Genomic DNA, 17,292 nt, shown 5'->3' with positions numbered 1-17,292 from the left:
GAACCGACATCCTCTCCCTGGTCTGCTTGAAAGACAGAAATGTGTACACAGGTCTGGCAGAGACCTTTCCTTTCACCGTCGCCTCTCCTCCACTGAGGATGTGATCGCTTGCGTTCCCGAGGCTTTCAGGTTCAGAATAAGCACCCATGATGAAGAGTCACATAAAATCTAAGAAAGGGAGGTAAACCCCTGTTACCTGTGTATGTGTGTGTGTATATACAAAATCTTTTAAAAAGTAGTGTTGTCGTAGGTAACTAACATTTCCTCTGCAAAGAAGTCATCTGTCAAGAGTTGAGATTGAAACTTGAAATAATTTCTTTAAATGCTGGATCAAAATGCCAGGGTTAGGACAGCAATTCAGGAAATTACGTGGATTTCTCGATGTTGCAAGGATGAAGAGGTGGAGTTTCCTCGGAGCGTTCCCACGGGGCACTTCACGTTCTCTGAGGTGTGAAACGGGGTCATTATAAAAAGCCAGGCCAGAGGGGCCAGTTTCACAAACCTTCAGCGATTTTGGTACGTCTGATTCCATCCTTGGCACTGTTCCACATGCTCAGCTTTCTGTTTCCAAATTATTTTTTCTTTCTCACGTTCACGTTTCACTCAAGAGCTCGTCATTTCATCTAAGATGACGCTGTGCTTAAGCAGTGGTGAGAACATCACCTCATTCTGGGTGGTGCCTGGTCCTTGTTCGTGGAAACATCTAGAAGCGCTTGCCATCAAAGCCAGAAGAAACGGAGAAAGGCCCCCGGTAGTTCTCCATTTCCAGGCCTTCACGGAGCTCCTGGCTCCTGCCGAGCCCAGACAGCCCTCTCAGGAGGGGACCGCTGCGTTTGGTGGTCCTGACCATCTCTGAGATGCTCAGGAAGCGACTTGACCTCCGCACGCATCCGCCACACAGAAGGGGGCCGTGGGCATCGGCTTTATCAAGAACGGACACTTTCACACCTGATTCCAAGGAGCTCAGAGGACGTGAATGTCATCAGTCTTCACAAAATGTCTGTGAGGGCGACGGGGATGGGAGAAAACTGAGACGCGGGGTCAAGAGAAGTTGCGGCTGATGTAGGAACAGAAGCCGGGCTTCTCATTCGACTCGAGAACCGTCTGCAGCCACTCTGTGCTAAAGGGCATTTCCTTAAACTGTAAAAGGGCGCCTTTCCCAGCATTGCGTCCACTGCCCACACTTACTGCAACTGTCAACTTCGTAAAGGGACCAGGTGGACCCTTGCTGTGAAGGCACAGGGCTCTGACGGGACCTGATGCCGCGAGCTTTATGACAAATGGTGCAGGGGGTGCTGGTGAAGCCGCTTCCACGGCTCCAGCCTGGTGGTGAAACGTACCAACTAACCAGCAGCTGCTACGGTCTTGGTTACTGACGCTTGAGGTTTTCTATTTTATTTTCAAATTCTGGAACCCTGTATTCAACCAAAACTTTCAAACAAGTGTAAACAAGTATGCAGATAAAAACAAAGGAGAACCTCAGGGGCTAGTATATGAAACCACTGTCTTCAACTACCTGATTAGTATGTTAAATTTGCAGTAAAAAGAGAAAAAAAATCAGCGGTTCAGGCTCTGAGAAGAAAGGAGGTGCCTGGGAAACGTGCACAGGTGAAAGATGTGGGATGGAGCAATATGGCTCATTGCTGGGAGACGTGACAGGATTGTCCCACTTTTCAGAAAGGCAGGGAGGTGCGGCATCCAGGTGCCCTCCCCAGGCTTGAACCGTTGGGGCTGCCCTTCTCCATCCGAGGTGGGCACGTCCCTGCCTCACTGGCCGAAGTTCTTGGAGGTCTCCACTCCCCTGGACCAGGTGCTGGTGACTCTGGCCAGCCTGGGGGCCCACACGTTCCCAAGCTGGTTCCAGATGAGGCACGTGGGACCTTCCGGGAACCCGACAGAACCCTGAACGAGGCTGATGGCTCTGCCAGCAAAAAGCAGCTCAGGCCTTGGCCACGTCTCCCTTGAGATGCCCCAGTGGCCTCCAGATCCTCAGGGCGTTCGAGGTCTGTGCGATTTGACCCAGTTACGGCCGATGGGAAAAGGCTTTCTGATGAGGACCGTTCCTCCTTTCTTCTGCTCCCTACTCGCCACTGAAAGCTTTGGCCCAAATCAGGCAGCTGCTTTGAAGAGCCCACATTCAGAGTCGCTCCAGGCACTTGGACCAAACGTCTGCAACATGACTTTTCTTTCCAGGCAGAGTCCACCCTGGACCGGGCCGTGGATCTGAGTGAATATGCAACGCGGGATCTTTGAACTAAAGCGATGGATACGGTGGTTGCTCCACATGGTATTGGGAAAGGCCAACGGGAGCACAGACCCCAAAAGAAATGTTCAAAGCCCAAGCATCTGTGGGCTCTGGAATCGTGTTGTCTTCTGGTCATAAATTTGGCCACTTCTACAGGATCTAGCAGGGAGAGTCCCTCTACTTTTAGGGTCACTGACTTGCTGGTTACTTTTTTTTAAAGAGGGAATCTTAAATGTAATCTGTTATTTTTCCTAATACACTTTTCTACTATTTACTGCCGGAAGTCTTTAGTCTCGATCTTGAGGTGCAAACATCAACATTTCCTTTTAAACAAAAATGTAATGTTTTGGTATCATACAACAGTTCGATTCTTCATACCCCATTCTAGGATGGTTCTATAGATTTGCTGAGGAAAAAATGGTAATGATGGTCACTGAGAACAACTACTTTTAAGTTAAAGCCAACAATAACAAATGAAGACGTACGAGATGAATTACATCGAAAGCGCACTTGTGAACAAGTGACATTTGCCTTGTTTGGGTTTTGTTAAACTTTAGGACCCTGTTTATCATACTTGTGTTCTGACTTGGAAAGTTAAGTAGGGCCTTCAGCATGGCAACATCAACTCGTTGGCTGTGAGGAAAATGATTTCTAAAGGGGTACCTGGGTTATAACGGTTATGGGCTGTATCTTCAGGGAATACAAGTCTGTGATCACAGAGAACATGGCACTTTCCATCACAATGTTCCTAGAACATCGTGCATTATTTCAACCATATTCTCAAATTTACGTATAATCTTTTAGTAAAGTTATATCCACGACGTGGTGAAACGATCACAGGATAGTTCTGTGTCTGTAGAAGTGACTGTAATAAGTTAGTGTGATGGACTAACACAGTATTATAAACAGTTTTATTTTTCTTTACATGTACAATGTGTAAACATGGCTTATCGTCTGCATTTCATGATGGGATGTCACCATGAGAACGGATATATTGCACTTGGTCGTGTCACACAAACGGGTACCATTCCGTCAGACCCAGCCGCAAGCATCCCCCCTGCCCCCCGTCACACGACCTTCTTTGGAACAACGTGGACCAAACAGGGGTTCGTACACGTTCCCCACTTCGCATCAACAACTGATGTCAAATTTAGTTGTAGGTGAACTTGCTCACCAAGGGATGGTTTAGGCCAAGACTTTTGGGGATTTTAAGATAAAAATGAGTCTACAAAACATAAAGAAAATTAATCCAAATCCAGCGAGTACTTTGGTTTAAGTCAGCATCAGAGAATCTGGGATCTAAAATCATTATTGTCTAATTTTATCATTTGTTGGTATATATTTTGTACAAGTTCAAGGAAATGAGATAAAACCCATCAGCTTCCAGGCGAGGCACACGTGAGTAGGTTGGCAAACACGTATGCAGTTTACATTTCCCCACGTGAATGAGTACACACCGAGTTTTCTGTGGTTATTCCTAAAGAACTGTTCGTCTTAATAATACATCATGTTTAGCGTCTAAAATGCCAATGCTTGCAAATACGTTTGTCTTTAACATAGTATACTGAATACAGGAAGGAGCGTCATTATTGTATACTACTCAGGATTTAGGTATTTATTTAGGTAGAAAAAATGTTTAGAATACTCTGGGGGAAATAGGATTCATTTATAGAAGAATATTTCAGGGAATTTTTTTTTTTTGCATTTTTCAAGGATATACATTCGTACTGATTTTTGCTTCCAAATATATTTTAAGGCTGTTTGGTAAAATATATACCAGATATGAGGTTCCATTTACAGGGTTTTGTCCTTACAGGGAATTCTTAACTACTCAGCTTTAAAAAAGTAAAACTTTGAAGCTAAACATGCTTTAATGTCATCTGTGCTCCTACGAACCCCATGCTTCGTGAAATGTAGAATACGAGGAAAAAGAAAAGCTGCAGGCGTTAAGGCGCGCCCCAGCTGTGCAAGGACCTTACCGAAGGCTCTCATACATTATCAGGCTGCAGGGAGAGCTGGGTGCGTCTTAAAGTGCGAGTCAAGGTAGGAATACAAAGTGCTATGGGGGAGGGTCTGTGCTGCTGGGCTGGGGGCACAGCACTCGGGGGGCCACAGGGGACCCGGCGTTCGGGCGGAAACGCCGCGTCACCTGCTTTTACCTGGAGTCACAGCGAGGACTCTAGTATGGGGTCAAATGGATAAATCCACAGGCGCTTCCTCTCAAGTGATGTCTGAACAGACACACACACCGTCGGATTGGAACAACGGTCACGGCATCTAAATTTCATGAGACGAACGGGAAACCTTCCGTTAGAGACCTTCCTATTTTTCTCTGGTGCCAATCAGAACCACGAAAACGAAGGACTTTTGCTGAAGTCCACAGGTGGAAATCACCATGTGCCCTTGTTCTTTTTGTCTAAAACAGGCAAGAAATGTATTCTTGACTTTAGCCATACTGCATAGGACAAACGAATTCTGGAAAAATACAAATGTAAACTACGTTTCTTCTTTACCATTTAAACTGAGAGATACTTACCACTCACATTCATGTTTCTTAAACTTTTTACAACATCACGACTGTCATTTTAAACAAGCAAACGTTTTGTTTTGTTTTGTTCTGTTTTTTAAGGATACCCTGGAAAGTCAACTGACAGAGCATTTGAGAATATATATACATCTATAAAGAAAAAAATCACATGGTGCATAAAGGGTGAAACTTAAAGACAGAACCATGTGTGACATTTTAAGTTACAAAGGAATAAAAAATAAATGACTCTTTTATCTGAGTGAGGACAACTCTTTGCTCTTTTCTACTCCTGCTACAGAAGTGCCAGCCTTTCTTAAGACTCTGTTCTGTTTCCATCTGTCTCTCCCTGTGTGAATGAACATTCAGCTGACTTTCTGACTGTGTAGATGCTGCACTGAATATCTGTGGCGGGGGCGGACTCCTCACCCCCCAGGTTTCTGGAGAAGCACACGGCGGGGAGATTGGTGGCTGGAGAGATGACTTCTCATCACCATAGACTTGGCACAGAGAACCACGTGAGGGGTCAGCTGGGTTCAGGGCACGGTGACCCCAGGCCACGGGTGGGGTCTTTCTTTCCTGCACTCAAGCTGTAGCACCTTCCTCTTGGGTGTCTAATGCCTCGAGTGAGTGGTGAGATGCACCCATTCATAGTTTTTTTTGTTATTCTTGCCTCTAATATCACACAATTTATAAAAATATAAATAACAAAGTGTGAACTGGGTTCCATCTCGAGAGGTGTTCCTCGTACCCCTCTGAGAACAGAGTGGGTATGTCAGGTGTCCCCATGCCTCTCCATCCCTGCTGACGGGAAGCCAGGCCATCCGGGGAGAAGTCGTCGTGGCCGTGAGCTCGCGAACCGTGGACGTCAGGGTGTTCCAGGGTGTTTATGGCACAAACACAGCAGCCGGGGCGAGCTCGCTGGAGGAGTGACACAGGAGTGACCAGGGATGTGATGCACGGCACGGGTGATGGGAAGAAGGGGAGGGAGGGGCGGGCCCGGAGCCCTAGAGCCGGGTCTGGGCCTCGGGGATGTAGATCTCGATGCTGTCGGCCCGCTCGCTGGCCGAGCTCTGGCGGAAGGACGCTGCCCTCTTGGCGGCCGCCAGACGCCTCCGGGCCTCCTGGCGCTGTCTATCCGGCAGGTCCAGAGACTTCTCTCTGGTGATGGGAAGTTTCCCTTTGGGGGGCTTCTTTGGTATTGGAGGGGGGACCTTTCTTTCTTCCTGAAAAGCATCACAAGTCAAAATTGGGGCAGTCAGAGGAGCCCGGCCGTCCCCCCAGCTCACAGCCCCGCACCCACCCGATGCCGCGTGACCCTGCCCGGGGTGGACCTGCTGTGCCTGCCCCCAGATCCCCGGGGCGGGGGAGTGTTTACACACGAGGACATCCATCCTGCATGTGTGCGTGGGACGCCGCCCTAGTCTTAGAGTTATTTTGACCCTGTTGCTGGGCGAACACTTGACAAGTGCTCACAGGCTCGCTCACGTTCTTGAGTTTCCCAGGGGTCTTGGAAGATGCCGCCCGACAGCCCTGTCCTATGCGACAGTCTTTTCAACAGACTCCAAGGTCCAAGGACACGGAAACCTTCTCGCAGGGTGTCCCAGGGAACCGATGTCCAGATGCTCTACTATGGGCCTTAAGCCCTTTGACATGAACTAGATATGATGTTTCGCTTCCTTGGTAAAAGGATGCAAACAACTATTTCTGACCCTTAGCTCGTGTTCTCAAACAAGTCACCCCAAGATACGTGTATGCCTCTTCCAGAAAGAGAAATGGCACAATTCTGCCGCAAAGGAACACACAATGCTTGCAAGGGTCCTGGTGGAAGGCCTGTGTCCCACACTGTGTTCTCTATTTGCTGTGGCCCCTCGCTAACAAGGCTGGACCTTCCCAGTGGATGGAGGGCGGGAACTCCGCAACCAGTATCCTTGTCAGGAAAGGGGATGTTACATACGGGGCCCGGATGCTGCCTTTTCTGAGAAGATAGCTGTTGAGGGGGGCACCCACTCCTCTCTTTCCCTTCAGCCTCCAAAAGAATCCGAAGGGCACTAGATGGGCCCGGGCTTGGCCATTAGCACAGGTTCAGGTGAACACATGGCAGAATCTTGATGTTGTGTGCTGTTGTTTTTGGCAGGAAGATGGTTTTGGTGTCTGACACTTTGTTCCCATGACTTATTTTAAAATGACTTGGACCAGAAGCAATGTCCCTCCCGGCTTTTCGGCAGGGGTACAATCAGGGGTAATTAATTTGTGAAGACTTGCAGCTATTTCAAAATTTAACCCCTGCCTTAAGTGCTTGACTGTGATTATCTCTCTCTCTCCTCTCCTTTCGCAGCCTCTGAAATATGGGACTGTAAGAAATCAACCATTCTTGTGAGTCTCCGTTTTCAAGAGGCTCACAGACTCCCTGCAGTGGAAGCGGGGGTGGGGGGCAGGTGGCCGAGCAGATCTATGAGGCAGAGGGTCAGGACTTGTGTCCCGGGTGCAGGACACGGAGCCTCGGCCGCGTTCAAGGGCTGCTCGCCTTCTGGACGGGGTGCCGTACCCTCAGCAGGAACCGTGTTCATTTTGAGGACTACTCTCTGTGTACAGTTGAGGTGGAAGGGATTATATTAGCTGTCAATTACCGAAGAATGAAAAATAGGGAGGATTTTTGCATATCATCAGCCTAGTTTGATAAGTTGTAGTTTTAGTGATTTCTTTGAAGAACTTTTTCATTTGGAATCATTACTTATGATTTCCTTCACTTCAAAACCAAACCATAGATTTCCTGGACTTGCTTATGTACAACCTGATGGTTGGCGGGCCCCTCAGCCCCGTTATCTGCGGTGAGGACTTTTTCAGCCACCCGCAGTGGAGCGATGGCCTCCAGCCTGGAGCCCCACAACGATGGTGGGCAGCACGTTTCTGGGAAAATGGCTGCTGCTGCTGCTTTCATTCTAACTATCTAGATATACACCCTGAACGACAGATTAAACACCACTGTCGTCCCAAGTATGTTGGATTAATTTTCTTTATCATTTTAATTTATAATGTCTGTCCAGAAACATCAGATTATGATAACGTAGAACTTCTCTAAAATGTGTTAGGAAGTCAATGTCTTTATAGCTAATTCACACTTATCTATCAGCCCCAGTAAAGATGATCTCTAGAGGGAAGAGGTGAAACCATAGCTTCAAACTTAATGGACATTTTCAGCCTATTTCAGGGCCAGGAAGTCTACATCTTCAAATTGTTCAGGGAAGTTTCAAGTGTTCCCTGTCTTCAACTGCAGATGTGCGACTGGAAAGTTTATCTCCACAGGAGGCATTGTAACTGAACTGAAACTTCCCCGGTGGGAAGCCGTCTCCGTACAATCCAAGCAGAGGTTTGATGGCGATAACGCAGGGGACAGGCCCTACCGGAAACCAGACCGCGGCAGACAGCATGAGTTTTGTTGGTGTCTTCCGGGAATTGTCAGCAAGAAAGGGTCTCATTACACATGCTGACGACTTTAGCTCCACCCCGATCACGTACACATGGGTTTATCCCTGAAAATCGGATCCCGCACTGTTAATCAAAGACCGAGACACACATAATAACGTGGCATTTGGAGCACGCGGCCTGGACGCCGGGAGGTGGCAGCGGCAGGTGGGGGGTTACCTTCCTCTCCGGGGACGCCAACTCCTTCCAGTCACTGAGCTTCAGCTGGTGCAGCTCGTCAAACTTCATGCTGACGTCCTGGACGGACAGCTGCAGCATGTCCCAGTACCCGGCCAGGTCCTGCGAGGTGGGCCTGGGCATGGCGCTGGGGTCCTGCCGACACATAGGCGCAGGTTAGAGCTGCTGAGAACTCGGAGGGCGGGGGCGGGGCTGCTCTTCCCAAGGAAGCGGGTTAGGGAGAAGCCCCACGAGTTCAGAATCGGGTGCAGATATTCCCGAGGGCCCACGAGGATTCAGGAACAGTTCCCTTAAGTATTTGCTGACAGTTAAAAAGTCTGAAGAGGCTACATTCTGTATGGTTCCAACTCTAGGACCTGCTGGAAAAGGCAAAACTATGGAGACAGTAAAAGACCAGTGGCCATGGGGGTTGGGGGGAGGAGGGGTGACCAGGTGGAGCACAGAGGATTTTTAGGGCAGTGAACCTGCTCTGTGGGATGCTGTAATGGTGGATAGGTGTCATGATAACTTTGTCCAAACTCGTAGAATGTCCAACACCGAGAGTGAGCTCTGATGGGAACCACGGAGCCTGGGTGGTGGCGTGTCACTGGAGGTCCATCAGTTATAATAAAGGACCACCTGGTGGGGATGCTGATGGTGGGGAAGCTGTGGTGTGTGCGGGCAGGGGGTGTATGGGATTTTTCTCTGTATTTTTCTGTATTTTCACTCAATTCTGTTGTGAACCTAAAACTGCTCTAAAAAATAAAGTCTATTAACCTGATTAAGAAAATGGGCAGAGGATCTGTCTTCCAAGGAAGACATACAGATGGCCAACAGGTGCATGAAAAGATGCTCAACGTCACTAATCATCAGGGAAATGCAAACTGAAACCACAATGAGATGTCATCTCACACCTGTCAGAATGGCTACCAACGAAAAGACAAGAGATAACAAGGTTAGTGAGAACGTGGAGAAAAGGAAGCCCTCGTGCACCGCTGGTGGAAATGTAAATTTGTGCAGCTGTGATGGAAAACAGTATGGAGTTTCCTCAAAAAATTAAAAATAGAACTAGCACACAATCCAGCAGTTCCACGTCTGGGTATTATGTGAAGAAAACAAGAACACTAATTCTAAAAGATATATGCACCCCAACGTCCATAGCGGCATTATTTATCAATACAATAGCCAAGATGTGGAAACAACCTAAATGTCCATCAACAGATGAATGGATAAAGGAGATTACATATATATACACACACACAATGGAATACTACTCAGCTATAAAAAAGAACGAAATCTTACCATTTGAAACAACATGTAAGTCAGATAGAAAAAGAAAGATACTGTATGATTTAACTGATATGTGGAATCTAAAAATTAAAATGAGTGAACAAAAATCAAAATGAGTGAAATAGAGTCATAGATACAGAGAAGAAACAGCTGGTTGCAGAGGGAAGGGGGTGGGGCGAAGAGAGAAATAGGTGAGGGAGATTAAGGGCTATGAGCTTCCAGTTGCAAAATAAATGAAATGTACAGTGTGGGGGATACAGTCAACAATTATGTAGTACCTCTGTGTGGGGACATATCGTAACTAGATTTACTGTGGTGATCAGCTTGAAACATCAAATCACTATGTTGTGTTAACAGGAACTAACAGTGTCGTAGGTCAGTTGTATTTCAAAAACAAACAAACAAACTCTTAGAAAAAGAGATGAGACTTGTGGTTACTGGAGATGGGGTGGGGAGTGGCAGAAGGGAGTCAGAAGGTACCAACTTCCAGTTACAGGATAAACAGGTGCTAGGGATGCGATACCCAACACGATAAATACCACCAACGCTGCTGTGTGTTATACAGGTAAGCTGTTGAGACAGTAAATCCTAAAAGTTCTCATTGCGAGGAAAAATATATTTTTTCTATTTCTTTACCTTTGTACCCATAGGAGATGATGGATGTTCGCTAAGCTTTACAGCGATAATTATTTCATGATGTATGTAAGTCACATCATGATGTGGTACCCCTTACATTTATTCAGTGCTGTATGTTAATTCTATCACAACGCAACTGGAGGAAATGAGAAGAAGAAAAATAAAGTCTATTGAAGAATACACGTGTAGTTACAGGCCTTCACTGTTTCATTTTGAAAACGCTTTCTTGGAACCTGGGGATGGTGGCACGTGTTAAGGCTCCAGCCGCTTGACAGTTTATTCAGGCCCCAGGGTTCTGGTCGCCTGTGGGGTTACTGGGAAGCTGGTGCCCGGGGAGGGTCTGCAGTGCTGCTGGTGGTCATAGGCGCTGGGGAGATGGGCCTGGAGCCATGGCCGTTTCTGTTTGTTCCCTGAGCGGTCTCAGCCCTGCTTCTGAAGGTCAGGGATGCCCTACAAATGTACCATGTATATTTCGTCGCTCCCATGTGGAGGGAGGGCAGGCACGTTGATCTCCTGAAGGGTCAGAACTGTCGTGCAGGTGATGTCACGGAGCGGCACACAGGCAGCCAAGGGCGCACGTGGCCCCGAGGTGGGTTTGCTTCTGCACGTGGCACCTGATGGATGTGTAGTTTCAATGAGTAGTCTCTACTTAAAGCTGGGTGACTCCACAGGAGCAGAGAGCCAGTGGCCTGGCCACGCCCCCGGCACCCAGCGATGGCTGGTGACCACGGCCTCAGGTTCCCCGGGCCGCGTGACCTGCCTGCAGGCACCTGAGTTTGCCACCCTCGGTGTGTGGATTTTTCTGGTGTGGTTCCCTCGATTCAGTGCGGGGCTATCTCAGGTTAAACAGATAGAGAAATTTCTGATAGGTAAACATTTATCTGAATTTGCTTAAAATGTGCCATTTCCGGCTTGTTCATAAGTCCTTCCCATGAAGCACATCAGGAACTTCTATTTGGTTCGGTTTAAACTTCCTTTAACCTTTGTCTTAGTCCATCTGGGCTGAGAGAACAAGAAAACCACAGACTGGGGGCTTATGAACAGCACAGTCTACTTCTCCCAGTGCTGGAGGCTGGACGTCCAAGGTCAAGATGCCGGCAGATCCTGTGTTGGGTGAGGACGCCCTTCCTGGTTCACAGATGGCGTCTTCTCTCGTGTCCTCACGTGGAGGAAGGGCTGGGGGCTCCCTGGGGTCTCTGTTATGAGGGCACTGATCCCAGCATGGGGGCCCCACCCTCATGACCTCGTCATGTGAATGTTTGGGGACACAGACATTCAGTCCTGGTTCCACATCCACATCCACTAGGTCACTCTTTGAGCCCCGCCTGTTCTGCTGATGCAGCCAGATGGCAGCTGTGCTGACCTGAGGGCAGACGGTAAGAACCACTGTCCAAGCGACTTGCACAAAACGCCCTCGTTTTCTCCTTCTCCGTCTGGAGTGAAAGTTGCAAGCCAGGGCCATTGTCTGCAGTTTGAAGCTCGTTCTCCATTGAGCCACCAGGAGGCGAACTGGGCGTGTGGATCGAGGAGCCCAATGGGCAGGTGCAGTGTCAGGTGCAGGGTCAGGTTCAGGGTCAGGTGCAGGGTCAGGGTCAGGGGAAGGTTCAGGGGCAGGTGCAGGTTCAGGTGCAAGGTCAGGTGCAGGCTCAGGGGCAGGGGCTGGGGCAGGAGGTTCCTCCAGTCACCTGGGTTCTCATGTACTTGCCTGTCTGAGCTCAGCCACTGCTTGTGAAGAAAAGCAGAGCGAAGGTCTTGCCTCTGGGCCGTGCTCTGCAGGTGATGGGGGTGCACGGGGCTCTCTGGACAGTCGGGGCTGGGGGGACTCCTCCCCCCAAAGGCGGGTCCTCAGCTGCTCTTCCGGAAGGTGACACAAGTACAACGTCCTCTCCCGCAGGTGCAGGCGTGATGGGGCCTGAACGTGTCCGAGGGATGGAACGGCTCCCCAAGTGGGACTTCGGGCCCTGGTCCTGCCCCACGGCTGTGCTGAGGCTCATGTCGCCCGAGAGTGGACTCTGTGGTCACCTACCCTCCCCGCTGGACTGGCGAAACCTTTGTCCTCCGGGCTCCCAGGGAGCAGAGGCCGTGGTGTCGGTGGAACTGGGCACGGCCAGAGTCTGGCTCTGCACGGGAGGTGGCTGCATCCGCGTCCACTGGACATTCGGACGCCCGATCTGTTTGTATCATTTTTTCATGTCAGTGGTGAACCAGGCCGGTCCCCTACCCCAGCAACGTGTACAGAGCCATCCGTCCTTGCTAACCGCAGGCCGTGGGGTCCAGGTGGGATGTGGGCTCTGAGGCGCCATGTTCCGGAACATTCTTTGGGAGCTGTGTGTCCTGAGAAGGGCTGAGAAGAGACCGTGGGTCGTGTTCAAGTACACCGTTAGACCGGCCGGTCTGAGCGTGACTCCATTTCTCCCTGCTCTGGGGTGCTGAGCCGCTGGCCCGAGAGGTACCGATATCGACCCGCCAGCTTCCAGGGTGGGTCCTGCCCAGTGTCGTCCATCCTAAACAGCTGGTGGGCTCTTGACGTGTCTCCTTGACTGAAAACTAGTCACCGGCCTAAAGTTGCAAAGTGTGGACAGCGTGGCTTTGCTGAGCAAGGCCCCTGCTTGTACGGTCAGCATTTCAGCATTTCTGCTGACAGGCCTGTTTAGGGCCCCAACCTGACCTCCTCCAACAAATGCTCCAGACTCTTTTGGTCTAATCCTAGACGGAGGTCAAAAGAAATGGAAGCAGTCACGCCAGACTTTTGAAGGTTAACACAAAACGCAACCTGACATGTATAAGAGGGTGGATAATTTTTAAGCGTATAAAATGCAGATTTTATAAGCTTGAACAATGCGTCTCTGCTGAGTGCAGGGTGCTGGAGACGGGGACGACCCTCCCCACCAGACTCGGTGGAATGCGGACCATGCTCTCCAATGGCCTACATCAATTCCTTAAAGATGATCCATTAAATACACACAACGGAGGACGCTAGAACATGCCCAGTAAACGTAATAACCGAATGTTTCCACAGCTGTATGCTTCTTTCAGGGACTCTAAACCTGCCTGTTTCCCCTTTCAAATGTCGATTATAACTGCACGTCATAGGCAACCAGGCGGTAACTCTTTAAATTTCATGATGAACTGGAATGGGATTAATTGGAAAATATTAGAGAAAACATACTTTTTAATGATCCTGATTAAAAGGGATAAATTGGCAACTCTGACGTGCTCTGCTGCCTTTGATGTGGAAGAACGTTCTGTAAATCCACACGCCTCCTTGTACATTTAAAAGCCGAACAAAACAAAATCAAATCACCTTGAACCATTGCTATGGGAGACCTTGCAGAGACTTGTGTTTTAATGAAAATGTTTGGTCTGAAAGAAGTCAGTGTATGGATTATAAATAAAAGAACCTGTAAAGTAGCGTGATTACTGTTTAGTTATTTCTCCAAATAATATCAAGTGAATACTTTCTTTAGTCAGATAAGGAAAAGTGCGTGTGTAACAATATATATTTATATTTATTTATACATAGTATAGTATACATATAAGCATACATATAGGTAAGAGTGTCCCCTTGATCTTTTCAGGAAGATCAGAACCAAGTTTAATGCCAACCGTATTACCTAATTTAGTCCATGGTATTTCTGTTCACTCCTGACTGTAACATATAAAGCACAAATTACTTCTAAAATCTCTTCCTAATCTCTTGCATTGTGGTTGTTTACGTGTTTCTATTCAAGCCACCTCCTAGCACCGTCCTCACTGTGACATCCACCGTGACAGTGATTTACGCTTCCCCTCCATCCTGGGGTCCCCTGGGGGACAGCCAGGTGGCGGAGCACACCCCTCACGGCTGGGGAAACACCTGTCTCCTTCCCACCCCTGCCCATACCCCCATGGCCTCTCTGCTTTGGCTGTACTTTTAAATCACCCCCAAAGCTGGGAGTGTCCCCCTATTCATTCACCAGGCTGCACATGTGCAGGGATCTTTTAACAGGCGGGAACGCGGTGAGCACAGAAAGAATGGACGTTCAGCTTGGTTACAAGGGGCCGAGGTTACCTGAGGATCCACTTACCATGTTCTGTTGGCAAAGCCAGTAAAACTGTTGGAATTTCTGCGACATCAGAAGCTGGGCACTGCCAACAGCGCTCCTGATTTTCCCGAGAACTGTTAAGAAAAAAACAAGGTCAATTAAAAAACAAGAGCAAAAGCATCACACAAAGGGGATATGACCCAAAGAGCAAAAGCTATTATTCTATCATCTCTGTTACTGGAGGTGAAACTGCTGAGTTATTATGGCCACGGGCTGAACTGTCTTTCTGTCTGCTCCATTCCTGAGCAGGAAGGAAATTCAAAGATGACCTGTCCTACGGAGAGAAGCAAGTCAGAAAGAGAAAGACAAATACCGTGTGCTGACACATATATATGGAATCTAAGGAAAAAAAAAAAAGGTCACGAAGAACCTAGGGGCAAGACGGGAATAAAGACACAGACCTACTAGAGAATGGACTTGAGGACACGGGGAGGGGGAAGGGTAAGCTGGGACGAAGTGAGAGAGTGGCATGGACATATATACACTACCAAGTGTAAAATAGATGGCTAGTGGGAAGCAGCTGCATAGCACAGGGAGATCAGCTCAGTGCTTTGTGACCACCTAGAGGGGTGGAATAGGGAGGGTAGGAGGGAGATGCAAGAGGGAGGAGATATGGGGACATATGCATACGTATAGCTGATTCACTTTGTTATAAAGCAGGAACTAACACACCATTGTAAAGCAATTATACTCCAATAAAGATGTTAAAAAAAAAGACGACCAAATGCCAGCTACTAGGATACTTCAGTGTTGGGGGAAATTTAGCTTAGAAAGGTACTGCTAACACCACCAAGCCCTTCGGGGGTCAGCAGGGTGACCAGTTCCCCGGACCTGCTCACATCACCATCCGCTGACCCGTGGAAGTGCCACGTTCGGTGGTAGTGAGAACATCCCGCTTTGGGGCACCCTGTGGGCCAGCTCAGCTTTCAGGGGGTAGGAAGTGTCAGTTTAATCCAGAAGCGATTTCTAAGTTGTAAGACTTTAATCAAATAGCACTTAAAAAATGTAAATAATATAGTTTTGTCAGTGGAAAGGATTTAACCAATTACCCGATAGCTGTGACAACTCTGGGATTTTCACTGGGCAGATAAAAGACTTTGGGCATGAAATTTCTGGGAAAACCCCACACCTGCTACCTCCAGGGGCCTCCATACTTCCCATCTTTCTGCCCCAGTCCTTCCTTAGCCTGTGTAAACGTCGTCATTATTTTGGAAATAATAGCTTTGGTGGATCCCAGCTCCCATGATCCTCAAAAGCACGTAGCAATCTGTAGGAGAACGTTTCTGGCGACTATACCCAGGCCCACTTATCTCTGATGTTTTGTCTATAAGCAACAGTTCCCAGCTATTTCACTGAGCTTATACAGCCATCTTCCTCTGATGGCCAGAAGCATCTTCTGTTCTGGGTCCCCCTTGAGACTCTGTGCAGAACACAGATAACAACCAGCCACACGGACCCCCTGAAACTCAAAGTCGAGCCAGTTTGCTAGGCTGGCCATTCCCTCAGGCTTTCAGGAGAGCAGGGCAAGCTTGTCTCCAGTGCCCTGCGGGCAAGCCTTCAGGAAAAAGGGGGTTTTAGCCTGGAGGTTCGTCCGTTGTGAAGCAGACACAGCCATCACCACTAACAGGCTAGTTAAGTACTTACTCTGGACAGAATGCTTACGTCCTTGAGGTTTTATCTGGAGAAGAGCCCACAAAAGCCAACCCTATCAGCACGTGAGTCACCTGGGGGTCTGGTTACAGGCAGATTCTGACTCAGGGGGTCTGGGGTGGCGCCTGAGACCTGGCATTTCCACAGAGGTGGAGCCTGAGTCCAGAGAAGTAAACTCAATTTTGTTACCTTTCTCCCCAATTTCCCAAACATTAGTAATTTTGACAGGCAGCCTTCAATAAAATGACTTGAGACGTTTAACGTGCGTTAGAAAGTGGCATCAAAGACTGATTTCTGAGCCTGGCCACACAGCTGCTGAGACCCTGTTCCTTGGCCTCCCTCGAAGGGAACGGAGTCACAGACACCGTTGGGAAGGGCCTCGATACCACGTAACCAAGTGTCACATGTTGGAACTGATGTCCCAGAAATAAACCCATTGCTGTGAGGGGTGCTGAGGACACATCCTAATGTAACAGAATCAGCCACACAACAGAAGGGATAGCACAGCCTTCATCTTTACAGGGTGAGGACGTGGCCCCACAGACAACGTGTTCGTAACATGATGCTCTCCTGGGGAAGTTCATGGACTGCCACACTTCTTAGTTTGCCTGTGTTTTCTTACTTGTCCAGATTGTTGCTCTCCAAAGTTTTATTATGGCAAACTTCACACGCAGAAAACTTGAAAGAAAGTATCACAAGCAACTCCACCCCATCCCTTAGAATCACCAATCTCGGAGCGCGTTTATTTTCCTGACCCACTTGGATAAGCTGTGGCCAGAGCCCCATCCGCCATCATCCTGTACGACCACAGCGCCATGACCGCTCCTAAGAAATGAATAGTTCCCTAATATCATCCAATTCTAGCTTGCTCCTAAAATATGAAGAAGAATTAAAAATGTAACTTTTAATACAAGTGAGTTAGCTGGATAACACTCTGGCAACCTTTCAGACTTAAAAAAAAAATGTTGTCTTGTCAGCATCTTGACACCTGGGCCCTCGTGTCTCCTACCAATCCACTGCGGGAGGGGCTTACTCCCCCAGACCCCCCCATCCCGCCCACCTCCTCTGTCTGCTTTGCCTTCAGCCTTGCAGGAGGGCAGTGGGGTTGGAGCACCTCCTGGAAGGGCCGAAAATACTTCCTACTTTGTTTCCCCAAACTGAATATGTTTCTGCAGCTCTGGTCCCGCTGCTGCTGAGTGGAAGAGTTAGTTTTGTTTTTG

At 48.5% G+C, this 17,292-nt stretch overlaps 1 protein-coding gene across 1 annotated transcript in view; it reads right to left on the bottom strand.

Annotated features, from left to right (window-relative positions):
- Nucleotides 1-5,776: 5,776 nt before the first annotated feature.
- The window catches only part of DLGAP2 (DLG associated protein 2), a 145,896-nt gene continuing 134,380 nt past the window's right edge, over nucleotides 5,777-17,292 (bottom strand). The window contains exons 10-12 of the mRNA XM_065900003.1: nucleotides 14,405-14,496; nucleotides 8,415-8,567; nucleotides 5,777-5,995 (exon numbers count right to left, since the gene is read on the bottom strand). Of these exons, the coding sequence (XP_065756075.1) occupies nucleotides 5,777-5,995; nucleotides 8,415-8,567; nucleotides 14,405-14,496 (464 nt within the window). The remainder of the gene's footprint in view (nucleotides 5,996-8,414; nucleotides 8,568-14,404; nucleotides 14,497-17,292) is intronic.

The sequence above is a fragment of the Phocoena phocoena genome, chromosome 21, assembly GCF_963924675.1.
Source record: "Phocoena phocoena chromosome 21, mPhoPho1.1, whole genome shotgun sequence".
In the NCBI taxonomy this organism is placed as follows: Eukaryota; Metazoa; Chordata; class Mammalia; order Artiodactyla; family Phocoenidae; genus Phocoena; species Phocoena phocoena.
The sequence above is the reverse complement of the archived record's forward strand: the minus strand, read 5'-3'. Positions and strand labels throughout refer to the sequence as shown.